General features: G+C 34.7%; 1 protein-coding gene and 1 pseudogene across 1 annotated transcript in view; one reads left to right on the top strand and one right to left on the bottom strand.

Annotated features, from left to right (window-relative positions):
- The window catches only part of LOC111619785, a 24,365-nt gene extending 12,079 nt beyond the window's left edge, over positions 1–12,286 (top strand). The window contains exons 2-4 of the mRNA XM_023361595.1: positions 2,528–2,614; positions 9,038–9,115; positions 11,495–12,286. Of these exons, the coding sequence (XP_023217363.1) occupies positions 2,528–2,614; positions 9,038–9,115; positions 11,495–11,752 (423 nt within the window). The 3' untranslated portion in view covers positions 11,753–12,286. The remainder of the gene's footprint in view (positions 1–2,527; positions 2,615–9,037; positions 9,116–11,494) is intronic.
- A 2,627-nt stretch (positions 12,287–14,913) lies between these two features.
- LOC111619774 lies at positions 14,914–17,264 on the bottom strand (annotated as a pseudogene).
- Between the last annotated feature and the right edge of the window lie 942 nt (positions 17,265–18,206).

Here is an 18,206-nt window from a genome sequence, read left to right as displayed (position 1 = left end):
AGTGACATATACTCGTACCCAGTTTCAGAGTAAAGGGAGATAAGTGGTATGGAGTGGGGATTAATTGCCATCTGCAAGGCTCCATTGAGCATTGGATCTATCTGGTGAAGAAGACTGGGGACATCCACCAGGAGGGGCACCTTGAATTCTGCCATTGGGCTCAGCATGGTGTAAATCAGGTACAGAAGATCCTTGGTCATTGTCCCATTTAATGATGACGCAATGAAGAATCCCATCCATGCCAATTTGGTGGTCCTCAGGAACATTCTGTGTGTTGTTCAAGTAAAGGACTAATGGAGGTGGACCCATGATCCAGAAGCTGGTTAAAGGATGCCTCTTGATTGTAAGGACAGTGCAGAGGGGGTGGCTCTGTCAGGGAGAAAATGTAATTTATGCATACAGGGATAATCATGGCAGTTTCCAGATAAGAGGCTTTTCCATGTCCCAAATCTGATTGAAGAGGTGCAGTAGTAGAGTGTGGCCCTCTGGGGAAGTGTTTGACAAGTGAGGCACTTATCCTTTTCTGGCCTGGGGAGTTCGAGTGAATAGTATGAATCACAGAGTAGAGGTCGGTGGTGTGGAAGGAGGCAATCATCTTTTCACTGATGGTGGTCAACTTGCCTTGGTTGGGGACATAGGTCCTACTCTGCCTCTGGCAATCTCAGCCTGACAGACTGGATCAGTGATAGAAAGAAGTCCCATTGTATATGATGACCACATAGGTATCTTCAAGCTGGGAGTGGTGTCCAAAGGCAATAAAGGATTGAAGAAGAAAGGCATGTGCAGAACTTCTTCCAATATTGCTTGCATTCACTGCAAACAGTCCTGAGAAGAAGAGTGCTCAGTGTTTTATAATTTATCCATCAATTGGTGGAAGCCAGCCAAATTGCCTTCTTGAAGGTTTGTTTGGCCTGAAGGAGGCATTTGTTCATAATTTTATTAACGTAAGCAAAAAATAATTACATGACCTGTCTCTGCAGAGCACAATCAGGCATTTGGAAACAAATTTCTGGATCACATATTTACATTCAGTTCCATAGCATTTTGTGTGGAGAGAGAAGGGAGGAAAAATAAACAAATCACAGCAGAACATGAGTAAGAACATGACAAAGAAAGAACATGTCTAAATCTAAAGTGTGTATATATACACACTTTAGATTTAGACATGTTGATTACATGCTGAAAAGAGTTGGAGCACTTGTCCTGTAATTGTACAATCTATAGAGGGTTAAGTAATGGGTGTTGCTGGAAGTAGTTTCTTATCAAGTGTAAGAGATCAAAGAGTTTCTGATCAATTGTCAAATCTCTATAGATACATGGCCATATCTCTCCTTTATGCAGAATTATTGTCCTAATTTGGTGTCTTTATGCTCCTGTAATACAGACTTCCATCTGCAACACTACAGATTGGGCACAGATTATTGTTACTGTGAGAGAACCTATGGAGGTAAGAATTAAATTTCCTGTGATTTGTTAGAACTGCATTGTTTGATGTTTGAACCTGATCTATCTGCAACTGAAGATTTCCTGATATTGGGGAAAAAGTGGTGTGTAACAGAGTCAAGGTTTTCATCCAAGTCTCTCTGCCAGCTCTGAACATCTTCCTTCCAGAGTAAATTCTTCAGCATTCTAATTGAGATTTGATTGTATTCTGTGGGGATATTATGGTCTCTGGCTGCCTCCTTAGCAAAAGATTCTGCTCTTGTTGCTGGGAATTGCTGAGTGAGAGTGGATCCAGTTAAGGAAGTATTTGTTGGTTGTGTTACCAGGGCTCTTTTGGATATTGGTAGTGATGGGGGTGAGTAGTTTTTCATTGTATCAGTATTAATGTGAAAGTATTATCAGAAGAAATAAGAATGTTTTTGTTAGTGAATGAGGTGTTACACCACTCCACTGCCTGATCTATCATGAGGAGCTCTGTGAGGACCCAGAAATAGTTTGAACCCAAAAAGGATGTAAAATTTAAAACTTTAGAACAAATAATGCAGAGAAAGATAGCTATTGCAAGGTGTCAGGTTTATTGATGTTAAGATGGTGATGCCAGTGACAGTTTTGCTGTTAGTAAGAGAAAGGATGGTGTCAAATAAACCATACCAGGCAGACCTTTCTTGCGGCCCGAACGGGTCTCAAATTCTGCCTGGAGACAGGTGAGAGTTATAAAGAGTTTAGTTTATTAAAATCAAAAAATTTTAGGCATGTTTGGATTGAAACATCCTTTTTGAAAATTTTTATGTAATATTCTAAACAGAATGTTATGAGAGTAACTTTTTAATAATTCTATTCTAATTCAAAAAGTTCTGTCTCCAATCAGTTTACATTATGACTTACAAAATGTAATGATTGTATGATTTAATAAACATTGTTACAGGGACATTTTTAAAATGTTTATCATCTTAGATGCTAATTAATTTTTTTCTGTCATTTTTATATTTTTTATCAGCATCATATACTCTAATGTTTATATAGTTAAATAAAAATAAGAAAGTAATCTTTAATACTTATTCATACGTAAATGTTTTCTTCACAGTTTATTGAACAGTTGGAAAAGGAAACAAAAATTCTAGTGGCATATATACATTGGAAAGAAGGAGAGGAAACTTTTTGGAAATGGATGGTAAGGTTACATGTAATGTTTTTTGGAATATTTTATTGGGTTGTTGCAAATGAAATTGCCATTTTTCAAAATTTAAACTTCTCACCATTGCAATTCTTTGTTCAAGGTTAATGTTCATTATTCAACCATTCCTGATATATAAAAGCCTTGGAGAAAATCAAGTAGCTTACAAGTGGTTATCACATAAATTCATCAAGGCAGACAATGTATGTCATTTGGAGGTCTGCTATTCTCGATTATTTGTAACAAAAATAAATGTATACTGCCTTGTATTATAATTTTCAATGAGAAATGAATCTTCTATGACAATTATTATGTTCTAAGCAGTGGTTAGATATAAAAAAAAACACTGAAATTGAACTTACATCTGGTTATGTTGTGACATATACTCGTACCCAGTTTCAGAGTAAAGGGAGATAAGTGGTATGGAGTGGGGATTAATTGCCATCTGCAAGGCTCCATTGAGCATTGGATCTATCTGGTGAAGAAGACTGGGGACATCCACCAGGAGGGGCACCTTGAATTCTGCCATTGGGCTCAGCATGGTGTAAATCAGGTACAGAAGATCCTTGGTCATTGTCCCATTTAATGATGACGCAATGAAGAATCCCATCCATGCCAATTTGGTGGTCCTCAGGAACATTCTGTGTGTTGTTCAAGTAAAGGACTAATGGAGGTGGACCCATGATCCAGAAGCTGGTTAAAGGATGCCTCTTGATTGTAAGGACAGTGCAGAGGGGGTGGCTCTGTCAGGGAGAAAATGTAATTTATGCATACAGGGATAATCATGGCAGTTTCCAGATAAGAGGCTTTTCCATGTCCCAAATCTGATTGAAGAGGTGCAGTAGTAGAGTGTGGCCCTCTGGGGAAGTGTTTGACAAGTGAGGCACTTATCCTTTTCTGGCCTGGGGAGTTCGAGTGAATAGTATGAATCACAGAGTAGAGGTCGGTGGTGTGGAAGGAGGCAATCATCTTTTCACTGATGGTGGTCAACTTGCCTTGGTTGGGGACATAGGTCCTACTCTGCCTCTGGCAATCTCAGCCTGACAGACTGGATCAGTGATAGAAAGAAGTCCCATTGTATATGATGACCACATAGGTATCTTCAAGCTGGGAGTGGTGTCCAAAGGCAATAAAGGATTGAAGAAGAAAGGCATGTGCAGAACTTCTTCCAATATTGCTTGCATTCACTGCAAACAGTCCTGAGAAGAAGAGTGCTCAGTGTTTTATAATTTATCCATCAATTGGTGGAAGCCAGCCAAATTGCCTTCTTGAAGGTTTGTTTGGCCTGAAGGAGGCATTTGTTCATAATTTTATTAACGTAAGCAAAAAATAATTACATGACCTGTCTCTGCAGAGCACAATCAGGCATTTGGAAACAAATTTCTGGATCACATATTTACATTCAGTTCCATAGCATTTTGTGTGGAGAGAGAAGGGAGGAAAAATAAACAAATCACAGCAGAACATGAGTAAGAACATGACAAAGAAAGAACATGTCTAAATCTAAAGTGTGTATATATACACACTTTAGATTTAGACATGTTGATTACATGCTGAAAAGAGTTGGAGCACTTGTCCTGTAATTGTACAATCTATAGAGGGTTAAGTAATGGGTGTTGCTGGAAGTAGTTTCTTATCAAGTGTAAGAGATCAAAGAGTTTCTGATCAATTGTCAAATCTCTATAGATACATGGCCATATCTCTCCTTTATGCAGAATTATTGTCCTAATTTGGTGTCTTTATGCTCCTGTAATTAGGAACTTGAAGATGTAATACAGACTTCCATCTGCAACACTACAGATTGGGCACAGATTATTGTTACTGTGAGAGAACCTATGGAGGTAAGAATTAAATTTCCTGTGATTTGTTAGAACTGCATTGTTTGATGTTTGAACCTGATCTATCTGCAACTGAAGATTTCCTGATATTGGGGAAAAAGTGGTGTGTAACAGAGTCAAGGTTTTCATCCAAGTCTCTCTGCCAGCTCTGAACATCTTCCTTCCAGAGTAAATTCTTCAGCATTCTAATTGAGATTTGATTGTATTCTGTGGGGATATTATGGTCTCTGGCTGCCTCCTTAGCAAAAGATTCTGCTCTTGTTGCTGGGAATTGCTGAGTGAGAGTGGATCCAGTTAAGGAAGTATTTGTTGGTTGTGTTACCAGGGCTCTTTTGGATATTGGTAGTGATGGGGGTGAGTAGTTTTTCATTGTATCAGTATTAATGTGAAAGTATTATCAGAAGAAATAAGAATGTTTTTGTTAGTGAATGAGGTGTTACACCACTCCACTGCCTGATCTATCATGAGGAGCTCTGTGAGGACCCAGAAATAGTTTGAACCCAAAAAGGATGTAAAATTTAAAACTTTAGAACAAATAATGCAGAGAAAGATAGCTATTGCAAGGTGTCAGGTTTATTGATGTTAAGATGGTGATGCCAGACTTTGACAGTTTTGCTGTTAGTAAGAGAAAGGATGGTGTCAAATAAACCATACCAGGCAGACCTTTCTTGCGGCCCGAACGGGTCTCAAATTCTGCCTGGAGACAGGTGAGAGACCAGTAGAGAAGTGAGAAAAGTCTGACCAATGGGAAAATGAATCAAAAATGAAAAACTTATAAAAACTTCATTGTCCAAGGACAGGAGGGCGTTCCTCCTCTGCCAGTCACAACCTTCTCTTCGTGCCATCACCAAGATGTATCCAGCTTACTGTTATCCTGTGTGCCACCTCTATACTTTGGACTGTAACTCACTACTGCCCCGGGGCTGCCCCACAGGAAGCAAGAAAGAGTCTCCCAGGAACAAGTCATTGATGGAATGTTGAAATCTTGAACTTTGACAATTATATTATGTAAGCATAAACTACGAAAAATAAACAGTTTTTTTTTTGTGAAACACTTGTAATTTCTGCCTCCACCTTCAACACCCAAATATGTAAGTGTGAGGTTTGCTGATTGGGTGGAAAGTGTCACAACAATAAAGCAATCAGCACTGTTGTGTGGGAGTAGAAAAACTCACTGAGACAGGTGTTTCATCGCAGACAATTTATTAAATATAAAAATTGCGCTTACAACTACTCTTTTACTTCAGTGTAAGGCCTATCCAAAGAGTATAAAGTCCACTGAACCAGTCCACATATAAAGTTCAATCGATTCGACGATCGTTCTCTTCTTCTGGCGAAGGTGATGAGGAGAACATAGGCCCCAGGGCACACAGCACAACTTGAAGGGATGATTTTCGGCAGCAGGGTACACTTGGCAAAACTTGCAGGGACAGGATGGTAAAAACCTATTCCAAAACGTTGACCAAGTTTTTGTTGTTGAACCACAGCAAAATCCAGGAATGGAGCACTCTGAACTAAGAACATCACATCCCCTTTTTTTGGACCATTTTTATAAGTTTTTTTTGAGTCCCAGACCGAACTTTCTGATAGGTTGATGTCGACTTACCCCCTTTTTCGATTGGTTTTCACTCGTTACTAAACGTAACAAGATCAGAACCCAGACCAACTGACAATTCAATTCCTATTGAAGATGTTCGATTTTAGGACTTACATTCACCTATTGTTTTTAACCTGAGTAGTTCAACTTTCTAAGAAATTTCTACAGATGTCCTTTTATGGACATAAAATATTCATTTTTCGTTTTCCTTTTTTTTCTCGTTTGACAGTTTCTTTTACAACATTATAATAATTATTATTATTCTCTTCTATACAAAAAATAAAAAATATTTTCTCCCTTGGTTTTTTTTTGCACAAATTATAGGCCCACTTCCGAAGCTTCACATGAGACCCTAGGTCATCCCTGATGAAGAAGTAAAATTCCCCCCTCCAAGTGGTGTACTTACAGCTCCACCTGGAAAATAGTGCAATGAGATCCCAAGCAAAACTTTCTATGGTGCATTTCAAGCTCATTCTCATAATAGACAATAAAACTATCTCCAACTTCACAATTGCACTTAGATCCATCCATGAAAACTGATATCAGGTTGTCAGGAGTACCATTGCAGAAAGGAATACAGGTATACCTCGCCTTACGTCGGTAATTGGTTCCAGGAAAACGACGTAAGTCGAAAAACGACGTAAGTTGAATTTACTTGTCTCCGAATCTACTTGTCACTAGGCTAAACCATAAATTACCATTCCTGGTTCTGTATTTTATTTATTAATGCATTTTTAATAATATATGGTAATAAAAATCTATTTTAAGCTTACAAACAAATAAATTTTAGTTTTTAATATAGTACAGAAAAAAGTATTCTAAATTTACGAATGCATGTACTGTAAATACAGAACATACTCGTATATATTTTAATATGATTTTATGTGCTTTAAATGTTTTTCTAGTGATATTACGACTTCAATATTTGTGGCGGACAGAAGTAAAGTCGAATAAAATAACTTAAACTTGACTTTTATTTTTCCGTATACTTTTTTGACAAACGACGTATAATCGGGAACGACGTAACTCGAGGTATGCCTGTATTATTCCAAAGGTTTGTTGTGTTTCAAAATGGAATCTGTCTTTCAAGATCTTCTGGTAAGATGGTGCCAGAATGAAGTTTAATGCGGTTTCTCCATTTGATATGATGCCATGTCCTGTGGTAGAGCTGAATAATTTTGTCTATGGGAGGTCTTTGTGCAATAACTTGCAGGTTGTTGTTTGAGATAGTTCTGTAAGTTTTGGTGATCAAAATAAGAACTTTGTGCTGGCAGAGATCAGTCTGCATTTTGAATTGACTTTGTTTACAACCTTGTCCCAACTCCCACATCTGTAAGTGATGATGGGAAGAAATATCCTACCATAAATTGTGCCCATTGCCTCTAAGTTCAGGTTCCATTTTCTTTGTGCAAACAGGATGGAAAACATGTAGGATGGGCCCAATTCTATCAATGATGCACTGTATGTTGATGCCATAGTAGTCTGTGGTCCAAGATTATGCCAAGGTATTTAATCTTTCTTGATCTGGATATGATGGCCATTCATTCTTAGGGAAGGGACATGGGCATAAAGGTTTGTCTGGCCAGGCTTATTGAACACAATTGCTTTTGTCTTATTTGCATTAAAGTGCATTTTGTTGTCTGCTCCATTGGAATATATTGTTAAGAGTGTGATTTGCCCTTACTTCCAAATTTGCCTGTGAGCTGTCCCCAATTAGTACCAGGATGTTGTTGGCATAGGCCACCATGTGATTGTGCCCAACAATGAGAGGAAACATGAAAATGAGTTGTTTTTCTTTAATTAGTTGAATTGAACATACAGTAGATCCCCTTATAACACGATAGATAAGTTCTGTTTTATAAGAATTTAATGTTTTACAAGTCACTTAAATACATGAGCCAATCACAGCCCGGCACGTGTGCCGTTTACGGACTATGGCTGTTTGGAAGGTTTTCTTCCATAAAATTAATCAATTCTAGACTAATTTGACTCAACATTTCCAAAACACATATAATTTTTTGGAAATAATCCATATAAACTATGCTGTAAACAAAAAATTGTAGGATTACTTACTGAGTGTGCACCGTTTGATGACGCCATTGCTTAAGCTTGTTTTCGTCGTGGAGCGGCACATCAAACGGCGGGCACATTTCCTGATAAATTATTTTTCTGCAAAAAATTTGCTAAACTTTGGAGACATCATTAATATAAATATAATTTTTATGACCATTAAATAATAATTGGTTTTTAGTAGGTCCGCTGCTCATTTAAACTCAACGGTTTGTGCAANGGCGGGCACATTTCCTGATAAATTATTTTTCTGCAAAAAATTTGCTAAACTTTGGAGACATCATTAATATAAATATAATTTTTATGACCATTAAATAATAATTGGTTTTTAGTAGGTCCGCTGCTCATTTAAACTCAACGGTTTGTGCAATATTGGTCTAGATTTGACCAATCCTGTTGCGACATGAGTCAGCAATGACATTTTATCATATTATATGAGTCTCTTTTAGCGTGTTTATACAAACACAATCGCAATTTTTTCGCCGTGTTATATGAATCCGTATTATATGAACCCATGTTATAGGGGGTTCTACTGTAATTTCTTTATCAAAAATTTTTAATTATTTAGTACATATTTTTCTAATATGTACTAAATAATTAAAAATACTAAGTAATCTTTAAGCATCCTTTTAAATTACATTAAAATATAAAAATAACAAATGTCTTCTGCTAATGACTGGACTGAATTAATTAATGAATTGGTTAAATTTAAGTTGATTGTTAATTGTTGTTGTGTGTATCTGATTTTAACCTATTATTTAAAAATTTGATATATGCGACAATATGTATCTAAGAGTTGAGATTATCCTAAAAACTATATCTTACTTAAAAAAAATAATTAATACATTTTTTGTAAATTTTATTTCATAATTTTTCAGTACTCAAAAATTTTTATAAAATTATTTATTTTTCCAGGAAAGTATTATAGTTCTCAAAAATAAGGAATTAAATATAACTGAAAATGGAAGGAAAAGTGCTACATTATGTTCTAATGTATGTATGAGTAAAATATTTTATATATAATATTTTTGATTTTAGTTTAACATTGTAGGCACATATCTTTACTAAATCAAGTGAAAATAGGGATGTATTAAATGTCAATAAATACAATTTCCTAAAAATATTAAGTGATTAAACATTGATTACTTATATTAAAAAACTTGAATGTTTATGAATGCCCAATAGCAAACTAATGGTACAGTAAAACCTGTCTATGGCAACCACCCACAGTTCCTTCAAAAAGTGGTCTTTTAGACAGATGGTTGTCCAATACAGGTAATGCTGTAATATCATATTTTGCACACTTCTTAGACATTTCTAATAAGCAAAACTCTAGATGAACAAAAATAAGCAAATTTTTTAAATGATAGAGCTATATTGGTATTGTATTTTATTTTTATCGGATAATGATTTACAGAAGTCGTCATGATTTTATAAGACAGATTTAATAGCAATATTTTAAGGATTAATACAATGCTTGCATTTTCTCGATTATAATGCACACTTTCTTTTTTCCAACTTAATTAATTAATTAATTAATTCAACTTGGTTCTGTGAGAATACAGACAAGGGGTCAAACCCCTCTAATCATCAGATCTGAGGGACCCGCTCACTTTGTCAATGGATGTCTTAATATTAAAAGAATTCGAGTGGGAGGTCACGAGGGTTTGCAATGAGATATCAGCAATTATAGGAAGATACTGAGGAGTCCATTAATAAATTCAAAATTAAAATTTTAATAAAAATAAAACAAAGAAAAGAAATAAAATACAATAATGGGGAGATATATGACCTATGTTCCCTATTCACCGAGAGAGAGAGTGCACAACAAATTATATTACCTCGTTGGACATTCTTTACAGGATCTTCTGCTGGGAGAGAAAGGAGTAGAAAGTTCACTTCTGAGGACAATATAGCTGGGGAGTGACAGAGCTGGCACCTGACGCTTGGATGGGTGACACTATCAAAGGTTGGATGATCTGCCCCGAGCGAGTGAAAATTTGTCCTTTTATCTCGACTTTCCGTCAATCATCACCCGAGAACTTCATCGGCTGACGGGATGATCAGATGTGTCAATCAGCCAGATGGTGTGGAAAAATCGAGATAAGGAGTAGAGAAAGGAAACTGAATTTCCCTTTTTTCCATAAAAGTAGAATTAGTCAGCGTTTTTCAGGATGTTGCCTTACTTTTTTGTAGCTTTTATTATATTCAATAAAAATATATTTTAAAAATCAAAAGAAAATTTTAGGTTATTTTCTAATTATTTAGTTGGGGATTTAAAATTTGAAACAGATTTAGTTAGGAAATAATTGGATGTGTCCAGCTCTTCACATCTCTTTTCGTTTGCTCCTCAGTTATGTGTAGTATGTCATCAATATACAAGCACATCGTATCTCTCCATCACTTTGGTTTTGGTTTTCATTAGTTTAATCTTATTTTAACTTTAAAAATACTGTATTTTTTTAATATTTAATATTTTATTAAGTACAATAAGAAAAATTATTAATTAATAATAAAACGATGTTATTATTTTTTCTCATAATACAGTACATTCTGCGATTGTCCAATGAAAATCGCAGAATCGGAAAAGGAAGGTTGCCTGTAAAACTGATTTTTGCATTAATGTGTTTATTGTTTTTTGAATATTTTGCATGTGAAAATTACTTGGATATTATTTTTCTAAAAATATTGTGGAAATAAGGTAGGTTGATACAGAAACTATTGCACATGTACTGTATATGGGCATCAAAAAATAAATTAATTAATTAAATAAATTTCATCAAATGATGAGATCAGCCAATTTAATTGTATTGTGTACAATATTTTTTACCCCTAAGGAAAATACTGTAGGTCTACGCTAAAATAAATTTCGTATTTCCACAGTTAAACTTTGCTGCTAATTGCCGTTGTGATAAACATTTTCACTTTCTCTGATAACAAGATCTAACCATAGCACTTTGCATTTCTTTCATTTTTCGGACAATTTCAAACAAACTGAAATGAATTTCCTTTGTTGCTAGACTAATTCATTAACACCTGCACCTAATTTCAAGGGGGAAGTGCCTGAGGTGGGTTCGAACAAGAGTTTATACTACCAGATATATTCATGGAAGTGTTCGCTTATTGCAGTTGTTGTATGTTGTTTCAGACCAAAAATCAATGCCCTAAGTCACATTACACAGGCGGTCGTTTAATATGGGTAACTTATACCAAGACTATGTATAAACTATTCTGTGCCAGAAAATTTTGCCCATTTTAACAGGTGCTCATCAAATGCAGGTGGAAGTAGTTTTCACTATATTTAATTGCTAGTATAATGTAAGATGTAATTTATGTATAAAAAATTGATTTTAATGTTTTTATTAATTTCAGAATATCAACAAGGAAAAGTTTTTACAAGCAAAATGCATGAATGGCAACCTTTTTGGATTTTCATTACAAGAGCCAAGATTGAATTTTCAAAATAGATATTATGAAAATAACAGAAATGCTATAGAAAAAATTAGCAAAGAATTAAAAAGGTCTAAAGAACTATATAAAAATGAATTAAATTCAAAACATCAAAAGTATTTATCAATGTTTCAAGGATTAGCTAACAAGTTTCAAGATGTAATTTATATTCCACCTTGATATATATTTTATTTAATTACAATAAAATCTTTTAAATTTTGGTAAAATTTATTATTAAACATCAGAGTTGATACTATTAATTGAATAAATTGACGAAGTTGAAGAATCAGAATTGATAAGATATAAACATGATAAGGCAAGGTCTATATAAATAGGTCTTGACACAAATGTTACCTTACTTATGAAGCTGCCATTTTGGGGTCTTTTGAATATTGCAGGTTTTAAACAAACTGTACAAGCAGTTAGTTTTATATGACATAAACTAAACATACATAAAACCAGTGAGATTCCTGTCTAATAATAATTTTGGATGATTGTGCAAACATAATTTTATGTAACTTGATCAAAATAGTTTAAAGTAAAGAGCATACTTATTATTTGCTGTCTTGATTAAAACGAATCAAATTAACAGTTGCATTAGTTGTATTGCTTATGTATGCATTTCTGAAAGTGATGCAATAATTACAAACACTACAACACCTTTGCTGATAGAACTTTTTATTAAGAAATGTTTTCAGCTTACCCCCATAGGCCATCATCAGTTTTTAAATCTGTTTTTAGAAAATGTTCCACAAATAGAACATTCCATTTAAATTTTAACTTTTGAAGTATTCTAAATATAAATTTAAAGTTAAATGAATTAAATAAATAAATTATGAACAATATAAAGTTAACAAAATACAAACAAAAATGAAATTAAGAAAAATATAAAAATATAACAAAAGTCATATACGATAATAGGGAGACACATAATTTAGAGGTTTTTTCAATGATGTATTTCCAAGCTGAAGGAAATGTGTTTGCATCCCTTGCATTTAGGCACTGCTATTTGATCTTGCTCTTGTATATATCTAATTTTTCCATATTTAGAGCAATGATTGGAATAAGTACTTTTTTAATAATGTTTACTTCATCCCACTTTATAACAGATCCTTCCACCTGTGACATCACTGCTAAAATTGTATTACTGTGGCCTTTTTCTACATTGTTCTTGTGTACATTGAGTTGTTCCATGAGGTTTCTTTTTGTGACTCCAACATAATCTTTTTGGAACCCTAACTGTTGATTTTTATAGGGTATTTTGTATACTCCAGACTGTTCTTTTTTCTTTAGTTTGTCTTTATTATTCCTCAGTAAGTTGTAAATATTAGGTGCTCTTTTGTAAACTATCCTTGAGGTTTTGTAAGTTGCCAGCTCATTTATAGTGCCTCCCAACCATTTGTTGTATGTAAATTTATTGATTATATTGATGTTTTTTGGAGACTTATCTTTGTTTTCTTCATAAGTCCTGAAGAGTCCTTCTGTAATGGATACTATATCATAAAGTTGTTGCAATTTCTTTAATTCTATTAATTTCTTTTACGTGATCTTGTATATTGGAACAATACAAAAAGGCTTTTCTAACCAGTGCTCTATATGCAGAAAGTTTATACTTGTAAGGGTCATTAGACCATGACGGGATGTACAGAGGAGCATACGTGGTGTGTTAAAAAAATATCGGACCTTTGGTCAGCAAAAATAAATTTATTGACTTTGAGGTACAAAACCCTAATCCCCTTCGAAGTAGTCTCCTTGGTAATGTATACACTTCTCCCAGCGTTCCTGCCATTGCTGGAAACACTGCTGGAACGTATCTTTTGGAATGGCCATCAGCCGGTCTGTCGGATTCCGCATGATGTCTTCTCTCGACTAAATTCGGGTTCCTTTTAGCGGTATTTTCAGCTTGGTAAATAGCCGAAGGTCACACGGAGCCATGTGGGGAGAGTACGGAGCGTGACGAACCACAGGAGTATTGTGTTTGGCGACGAAAGCCCGAATCAGATGCTCAGAATGCGTTATCACGATGGAGCTGCCAAGTTTTGATTGACCACAGATCTGGTCGTTTGTGTCGCACTGTATCGGAAAGATGATGAAGGACCTCCTGGTAGTACTCCTTTGCGATGGTTTGGCCTTGTGGTGCGTACTCACGACACACCACCCCACGAGAGTCGAAAAAACTGTCANTATCCTTGAGGTTTTGTAAGTTGCCAGCTCATTTATAGTGCCTCCCAACCATTTGTTGTATGTAAATTTATTGATTATATTGATGTTTTTTGGAGACTTATCTTTGTTTTCTCATAACTCCTGATGAGCTCATCTATAGTGGATATTTTATATCATGCACTTTCTTTTAAGTGATCTTGTATATTGGAACAATACAAAAAGGCTTTTCTAACCAGTGCTCTATATGCAGAAAGTTTATACTTGTAAGGGTCAGACCATAATGGGATGTATGGAGGAGCATAAGTTGGTTTGATATACACACAAGTATAAATACCTCCATTCTTAAGCAACATTTTGTGAGCTTACTGTAAACTCAAGAAAGATATCTTCAGATATTTCACAGAATAAATTTTACTGTATAAAGATATGTGGATGGTCTATTCATAATTTGGAGAAATAACCAAAGGGTTCAAGAGTTTTTGAGTGTGGTTAACAACAATAGACATGATGTGAACCTAAAATTAGAACAACAGAGCAGTAATTGTCTGCACTTCCTAGACATTGACATCCAGTTTAAGATGACAATAAATTATTTATTATTAACCTTGTATTTTTCATAATTTATTTATTTAATTCGTTTAACTTTAAATTTTTATACACCAAAAGTTATCATTTAAATTGAATGTTCTGTTTGTAGAACATTTTCTAAAAATGGATTTAAAAACCTGATGGCCTATGGGAGTAAGCTGAAAACATTTGTTCATAAAAAAAAAATCTCTCAGCAAATGCATAGATATTGTTATAAGTTTGTAATTTATCTCTGCTGAATACTTCCAGACTAGTGCAATAATAAAGAAAAGTGAAAGGAACAATATCTCTGCAAGATATAGCATCCAAAATCAGCCTACAGCCTACTTTCAGGTGCTATACAGAGTCACACTGAATGCTCCACTTAGCCTATTGCAGCGGTCCCCAACCTTTTTATCGCCATGGACCAGTCAACATTTGATAATTTTACCACGGCCGCTGAGGGGGAATGTTGATTGTTTATATTTTAGATTGTTTTGATTTAATAATTTTAATTTAATTGTATTTAAACATGCCTTTAAAATAAAATACAGTTACACCAAAAAATGAATATAAAGCAATTTAATATTTTAACTCGCTAAAATGCTAAATCAATGAGAACCCTGAGCTTGTTTCTTTGCAACAAGACAGTTCCATCTGGGAGTAATAGGAGACAATGACACCCGAAGTGTGTTGCTTATGTCCAGTTTATTCCGTTGTTTTGTTTTGGTTGCTGTCACTGCAGAAAACCCCACTTCACATCGATAGGATATTGAAAATGGCAATAGGAATTTAAGTGCTGTGATGACAATCTCGGTATTCTGCCATGACTAATCCAGAACACCGGCAGAGTTGTTGTTTCAAACATAGTTTTAAGGCTGCCGTCATTTGCAATCTCCAGCAGTTGATCTTCTTGCACAGACATGCTAGATTTGCCTTGTTTGTTGACAAATGGGTCACGGATCCATTCCTTACCAGTTTGTGGGCCTTTTGTGGTTGGGAAGTAGTGCTCAAACTCTTTTAAAAGCAAAGACAGGTGATTGTGCACCAACTGGGAGAATGAATGCTCAGGCTTAGTCTCACTTAAATCCCCACTAATGTCTGAAACATGTCCAAAATGCCTCTGTTCATGCACCGTCCCCACAACTCCAGTTTGGTTTTAAATGCAGCTGCTTTGTCTGCCAACTTGAAAACAGTTGTCATTTTTCCCTGAAGGGACAGATTGAGTTTATTGAGCAGGCTGAATACATCACACAGGTAAGCCAGTTTTGCAACCCATACCTTGTCACTGAAATGAGCTGCCAGCGGTGACTTCTTTTCTGAGAGAAATCTTTGCAATGGCTCTCGTAATTCAAACACTGCAATTTTCCTCTGGATAATCTGTGTATTTCTGTGTATAAGAGAAGGCATCTGTGCTCTGCATCCATCTCCTCATGAAGCTGCTCAAACAGGCATGAGTTAAGGGCGTGTGCTTTGATGTGGTTAATAACTTTAACGACATTAATCAATACGCTGTTAAATTCCTGTGACATTTTTTGGCTTGCCAGCATTTCTCTGTGAATGATACAATGTGTAGATTCACTCTCAGGTGCAACTTCCTTAATCCAAGCAGTTAAACCAGACAGTCATCTAGTCGTGGCAGCAGCTCTTTCTGTGAATATGCTGACACAAAAGGACCATTTTAGTTGTCCTGATATATAACCATCCAGTGACTTGAACAGGTCTGCTCCTGTGGTGTTGGTTAGCAAAGATAATGCACATAACAAATCCTCATGTACATACTCCTGATATAGATATCGCACATAAAAAAGTAGTATTGCCTTGTTGTCGATATCTAGATTTGTCAACCTGGAGTGCATACCACAGTGATGTATTAATCCTCTCCAACAATTGTGTCTCAATGTCTTCAGCTATTTCCTCAATGCGCCTAGTCACAGTGCTAGCTAACAAAGACACAGGTGCTATCTTTTCCACAGCATCCTCTCCAAGAAGTTCACAGCAAATGTCTTTAGTGGAGGGCAATATCAATTCTTCACCAATAGTCAATGGCTTTTTAGTCTTAGCNCGTGCTGTTCGCACAGGTAACTCGCTTGAGAAGAACCCGGCTATTACACGCGATGATAAAACTGACATAACTACGCGGTAATTCACGAACACCAACAAACAAAATGGAAGTTTTGGTTAGAAATAAATACTTTTTCTTGCCATATATCTAATAATAGACAGATGTCATTGTCTCTCCAGTTGTCTTTTTTATTTCTCTGTTGATAGCCCAACATGTGTTCCAAAGAAAAGTAAGTTAATAGTAAGTTTATATATTATAAAATTAAGTTATCTAATTTTTACATCACTGTTATCACTGTAGAAAACAAAATTACAATACTTTTATCAAGTTTTTGAATCAGATTATTATAAAACGATAAAAATCTTTTTGTAATTATCCATTTATAAGTTATATGATATGTGTTTTTATTGAGTTTTATTAAAAATTAATTTGCAGATAGTGAGTAAATAATTTATTAATGAAAATCTGGGAACAATGAATAGTCATTGGGAAGACCAACTGTCATTAAGCAACAACAATGTCACCTGGGTCTTGTGTTAGATTTTTAAAATTTATATATAATTTTGATATTCATTTTAAAAAATGTGAAAATGAAACATAAAGCTAAATAATTTTAAATCAGTTGCAAAAACTAAGTAGGGGAGGAATGGGATACTTGGGAAAAGTATGTCAAAAACATAAAGAAAAACTCTTGAATTTTTTTTAGCTTGTTAGTTTGAACCATCTGTATCTTCTGAAAAGTATTGGAAGTTTCAATACTAACATTTGGTAGAAAAATTATAAGTTTTATATGCTGTGAGACAGTAAATGGGAGACGGGACAGTTCATAAAAGGATAACAAATTCACATAAAATTTGTATTAAAATACAGTAAAACCAGTCTGTGGTGATCACCCATGGTTCCTTCAAAAAGTGGTCTTTTAGACAGGTGGTCATCCAATACAGGTGGTGCTGTAATACTGTATTTCCGCACATATTTTGTACACAAATATGGCTAAAAACCATATATACTAAGCAAAACTCAAGGTGAGCAAAAATAAGCAAATTTTTTCAACAATAGAGCCATATTGGTACTGTATTTTATTTTTATTCGATAACTCGATTTATAGGAGTCATCATGATTTTATAAGACAGATTTAAAACCAATATTTTAAGGATTAATACAATACTTGCATTTTCTCGATTATAATGCACACTTTCTTTTTTCCAACTTAATTGATTTAACTTGGTTCTTTTTGTTTGCTCCTCAGTTATGTGTATTACGTCATTGATATACAAGTGCATTGTATCTCTTCATTACTTTGGTTTTGGTTTTCATTAGTTTAATCTTATTTTAACTTTAAAAATACTATACTTTTTTAATATTTAATAATTTCTTAAGTACAANTTTTCATAATTTATTTATTTAATTCGTTTAACTTTAAATTTTTATACACCAAAAGTTATCATTTAAATTGAATGTTCTGTTTGTAGAACATTTTCTAAAAATGGATTTAAAAACCTGATGGCCTATGGGAGTAAGCTGAAAACATTTGTTCATAAAAAAAAATCTCTCAGCAAATGCATAGATATTGTTATAAGTTTGTAATTTATCTCTGCTGAATACTTCCAGACTAGTGCAATAATAAAGAAAAGTGAAAGGAACAATATCTCTGCAAGATATAGCATCCAAAATCAGCCTACAGCCTACTTTCAGGTGCTATACAGAGTCACACTGAATGCTCCACTTAGCCTATTGCAGCGGTCCCCAACCTTTTTATCGCCATGGACCAGTCAACATTTGATAATTTTACCACGGCCGCTGAGGGGGAATGTTGATTGTTTTGATTTAATAATTTTA

This window comes from Centruroides sculpturatus, unplaced genomic scaffold (genome assembly GCF_000671375.1).
Source record: "Centruroides sculpturatus isolate CEXI.00-Female unplaced genomic scaffold, Cexi_2.0 scaffold201, whole genome shotgun sequence".
In the NCBI taxonomy this organism is placed as follows: domain Eukaryota; kingdom Metazoa; phylum Arthropoda; class Arachnida; order Scorpiones; family Buthidae; genus Centruroides; species Centruroides sculpturatus.
The sequence above is the reverse complement of the archived record's forward strand: the minus strand, read 5'-3'. Positions and strand labels throughout refer to the sequence as shown.